Source organism: Lontra canadensis, unplaced genomic scaffold (assembly GCF_010015895.1).
Source record: "Lontra canadensis isolate GAN:19392208 unplaced genomic scaffold, GSC_riverotter_1.0 scaffold31, whole genome shotgun sequence".
NCBI classification, from domain to species: Eukaryota; Metazoa; Chordata; class Mammalia; order Carnivora; family Mustelidae; genus Lontra; species Lontra canadensis.
This window is the reverse complement of record NW_022631025.1, coordinates 438,509-440,800: the sequence shown is the minus strand read 5'-3', so window position 1 is coordinate 440,800 and position 2,292 is coordinate 438,509. Positions and strand designations below refer to the sequence as shown.

Here is a 2,292-nt window from a genome sequence, read left to right as displayed (position 1 = left end):
AAATTAGCCTCAAATGCAAGAAAAGTCATTGTTATTTTTTTGCCCTCTCTTTGGAATGTTTCTAAACTTCCGATAGCCCGGACCAAACTGGAAGAAAACCAAACCCTGTGCTGAACTTACATTTCGGCTTCCTGAACGCAGGGGAGTGAAGTAAACTTCCCCGGATGAGTGAAACACGGAATATCTTAATACCACTTTTGGAACTTAAATTGTTTTTTCTGTTCCATAAAATCAAGTGCAGTGGAGCAGAAGTTCTGTGTTTGTCACCAATCCTTTATTGAAACTGGTAACTGACACGCTTTATAGCAGAACAAAAATAATGTCCAATATATACAGCCTTTGCATGGACTATGTGACTATACACAAGGCAGAGTGAGAACACATCTAATCTCCATAATAATTTGTGCACGAAAAGACACCCAGCAGACAACGTGTGAACATTACAGTGGAATGACATCAGGGGTCCAGTGAAAATTCAGCCTAATACAAAACGTACTCATCTATTGCAAATGACGGCTTTGTAAACAGCCAGAGCTTTTCAGTAGTGATTCACCCGGAGTCCGAAGCAGAGATCTGGTGTGTGGCGATGAGTCTCTTGAGTGAAACCACCTCTGCAGACAAGTTTGCGATGCCCTGCTTCAGAAACAAGCCCTCTGGGTCAGACACTTTGTAGCCACTGTCTTGCATCTCCGCAACTCCCGTTTTGAAGCTGTTCTGAGTTTTGCCGTTCAGTTCTTTTGGGTGCCAGTGTTCCGATTTGAGAGACCAATCTTGAATGCTGGTCACCTGCACGGAGAAAGGGGTGAGGGCAGAGGGCACCATACTCGGGGCCGCGTGCTTCTCCAGGCCGAAATGTCTCTTGGGCGCCCCGAGGACCGGCGAGGGCGGTTTCGGCGCCGCGTCGAACTCGTGGTCCAGCGCTTCGACTTTGATCTGCATGGCTTTGGCTTTAATGCGCAGCTTGTGCGGCAAGGCGGAGGGGTTCACTTCTGGCACCTTCACCACGGTGGCGTGGGCGCGCTGGAGCTCCACGGGAGAGTGGATGGGGCCCTTGGGCACCTGCTGCTCGTCCTCCCCATCGGAGGACTTCCCCACCGCGCCGTCGTCCGTCTCGGACGTCCTGGGGGAGTTGCTGGAGGACCGGGCGGCCTGCAGCAGAGGGGGCGAGTGGGAGAAGCCCGGGAACGCGGTCCCCATGAGGCTCTGGTACACCGAGGCCCGGAAGGCGCCCCGCTCCTCGCCGGGCTCCCGCGCGTACGTCTCCAGCTCCACCGGCTCTTGCTTGATGGCCTGGAACTTGGCGTCGGGGCTCCCGCAGCCGCCCCGCGCGGCCCCGTCCTGCGAGTGCTCCAGCGAGGACGCGTCCGACGCGTCGGACAGGGAGGCCTGCGGGGAGTGCTTGATGACGGAAACGCAGCCGCCGCTCACCCCCGCCGGCTCGTGCTCATCCACGAAGGGGCTGGCGCCGGACTTGGGCGCGGGGTAGTCCTGGAAGTACACGGCGGTGGAGTGACTGAGTTTCTGGACCTCCTGGGCATAGGCCGCGGAGCCGATTAAGCCAAACTTTAGTTTGAGGGCCAGCAGCTCAGCCTTCAAAGTCGCGTTCTCCTCTCCGAGCGCGATCAGTTTGTTCTCCAAGACCAGGTCATTGAGGCGGCGCTTCTCCCGAGACCTCTTGGCGGCTTCGTTATTCTTCCGCCTCTTTTCCCAGTACATGGCGTCCTTCTTCTCGTCGGGAATGAACTCGCGTTTCCTCCGGCAGGCGGAAGACTTGCTCTTGCCCACGCTGCCCTCGCTCAGAAGCAGCTCGTCGCCCGCCGTCAAGTCTTCCGAGACCTCGGCCAAGGCGGCGCCCGGCACCGTCTTGTCCACGCCGTTGCCAGCGTCCAGGGACGCCTGCTCCTTCTTGATGGCCTGCATCTTCCTCAGCTGCATCAGAATCGGACACAGCCCTTCCCCAGGATTCACAAGCGCTTTAAAAGCTGCGCTGCACAAGCCATCGACGTTCTCTCTCCCGCTCTGCTGTCGAGCGAATCTCGCCGGCGCGTCTTCCCGAGCGGAGCGGGCGCCTTCCTCCCAGGTCCCTGCAACAGAGGAAAAGACCGTCACCCACCGGCAAGTGTGTCCCGCCAGGTGCGCACGGAGCGCGCTCGGCACGTCGGTGCACATGCCCGAACTCGACACAGCGCGTCCCCTCCAGGAGGCTGCCACCTGGGGACGGAGATGGGGCCCCGGGGCCTGGCAGAGGACAGTCCCCAGCGAGACCTCTCAGCAGAGTGCCCGTGGCCCACG

General features: G+C 58.5%; 1 protein-coding gene across 1 annotated transcript; it reads right to left on the bottom strand.

The window, feature by feature from the left end:
• Window positions 1–252: 252 nt before the first annotated feature.
• On the bottom strand, window positions 253–1,936 carry NFIL3 (nuclear factor, interleukin 3 regulated). Its single transcript, XM_032866405.1, has one exon. The coding sequence runs from the start codon at window positions 1,933–1,935 to the stop codon at window positions 550–552; it is 1,386 nt and encodes a 461-aa protein (XP_032722296.1). The 5' UTR covers window position 1,936; the 3' UTR covers window positions 253–549.
• Window positions 1,937–2,292: the final 356 nt, after the last annotated feature.